A 1,783-nucleotide genomic window follows, 5' to 3' on the forward strand; every position below is an offset into this window, starting at 1 on the left:
ATTTTACTGTTGTCTATACCCTTAAGATTATTTGTCTATTATATCTACTTGGTGGAAATGCCATAGAATGGTTTGCCATTATACATCTCTCTCCAGATCCACATTCAATGACATCACATTGGAAGCCTGATACCAGCCCTATTGGAAATATTTGCACAACTAAAATTGGTAGAAACTACAAATCAGGGCTTTTTCCCCAGAGACCCAGTGGTTAAGATTGACCACCACATTTACAGCCAGTTGATATGCCACATCTGAAACCACACAGCCACATTTCCCGTTAGCATAGAACAATGTCTGTCCTTTTTTTTTAATGGTTACATATGCCATTGTTGCATTAACATAATTATTTTTTTCAGTTACACTTGATATTCAATAGTATATCAGTTTCGGGTGTACAGCATAGTGGTTAGACATTTATTTAACTTCCAAGGTTCCCCCCAAAATGATGAAGTACGTAAATATTATGCTTGACTTCTCCCCAATAAGTCTAGTACCCACCTAATACCATATATAATTATTAAAATATTATCGAATATCTGTCCTTTAAGTTTAGCCATAGTTCAACTATGTGGCTTTCATCTCAGGGGGCGTGCTGTTTGAAAAATGTTGAGCCAGTTGGTTGAGCACCATGCAAGAGACACATGGGACAAAGTCACACAGAGGAACCCAGAGTCATGTCTCCCATCTACATCTTCATGGCATAGGTTCTTTGTATAGAGTGGATGAAGTAAATTGTTATTTCTCACTCTCTTTTATTTCCTGTCCAGGATAAGGAAACCAAAGGCTTAATGCATAAATAATGTACCCTTTCTTCCCAGGAAAGACTTGCCAAGTGTCATGGCACACAGTGTGGCTTCTGCAGCCCAGGGATGGCGATGTCCATCTACACGCTGCTGAGGAACCACCCAGAGCCAACCCCTGAGCAAATAATGGAAGCTCTTGGAGGTGAGCCTTCCTGGCCTTCTGCAGGCAAGACCTGAGATAGGAATTGGCCAAGTAAGTAGAGAAGGAGGTCTCAGCCATGGAGAGAAGTTGTGGCACAGCTTTGGGCTTCCTCTTTACTATCTCTCTTTACCCAAGTCCTTTCCAGGCAGTGCTGCCTTCATTTTGTCATTCAAGAGGCCAAGAATTGGGGCTATATTGGTTTTATCACAAAACTTTCTCCCTTAATAGAGCCCATTGTCCTTCTGCAAAGCCATTTAGATGGGCTGTTTATAACACTTTCAATAGAATCTTTTCTAAAAGTGGAAATCTGGGTAGTATGGAAGAACAAGATTTTGTTGTTTATTTTTAAATTAATCTGTTAGGATCATTCATGAATTCTACTTATATTAATTATACAAAGAGAATAGGCTTTCAGATACTTTATAGTTTTATGTTCTGGTTGGGTTCATTATAAGATCAAAGAGGTCATAGATAGCAATTACTTATCATAATAAGCTTCTTGGTGAATTCAATTTTCTATAACAAATAGCTGTCAAGTTTAAGTGAACAAACACAATTTTCTACAAAAAAAAGAGAGCAGTCATGTTATCAAATGTAGTCTTCTGTAACAAACATACCTAGTTCCAAAGTAACTGGTCACTAGTTCTTAGGAGAAAGCTGTAGGAGCAAATCTCTGAATATTATAAGAAAGCTCTTGGTCCCTTTCAATAAAAAGACCTAGACAGAAATTCAGTTTTATGATGAAAAGATGTAGACTAAAACAAATAAAAATTCAACATAAATTTTATGATAACTGATATGGAAATATCCTCTAGTTACTAGAGTCTAGTAGTTT

At 37.3% G+C, this 1,783-nt stretch overlaps 1 protein-coding gene across 1 annotated transcript in view; it reads left to right on the forward strand.

Moving 5' to 3' along the window:
• LOC106727356 (aldehyde oxidase 4-like) overlaps positions 1-983 on the forward strand; it is a 14,807-nt gene extending 13,824 nt beyond the window's left edge. Inside the window, exon 5 of the mRNA XM_014545563.1 lies at positions 822-983. Within this exon, the coding sequence (XP_014401049.1) occupies positions 822-983 (162 nt within the window). The remainder of the gene's footprint in view (positions 1-821) is intronic.
• The last annotated feature ends 800 nt before the right edge of the window (positions 984-1,783 follow it).

This window comes from Myotis brandtii, unplaced genomic scaffold (genome assembly GCF_000412655.1).
Source record: "Myotis brandtii unplaced genomic scaffold, ASM41265v1 scaffold412, whole genome shotgun sequence".
Classification (NCBI taxonomy): domain Eukaryota; kingdom Metazoa; phylum Chordata; class Mammalia; order Chiroptera; family Vespertilionidae; genus Myotis; species Myotis brandtii.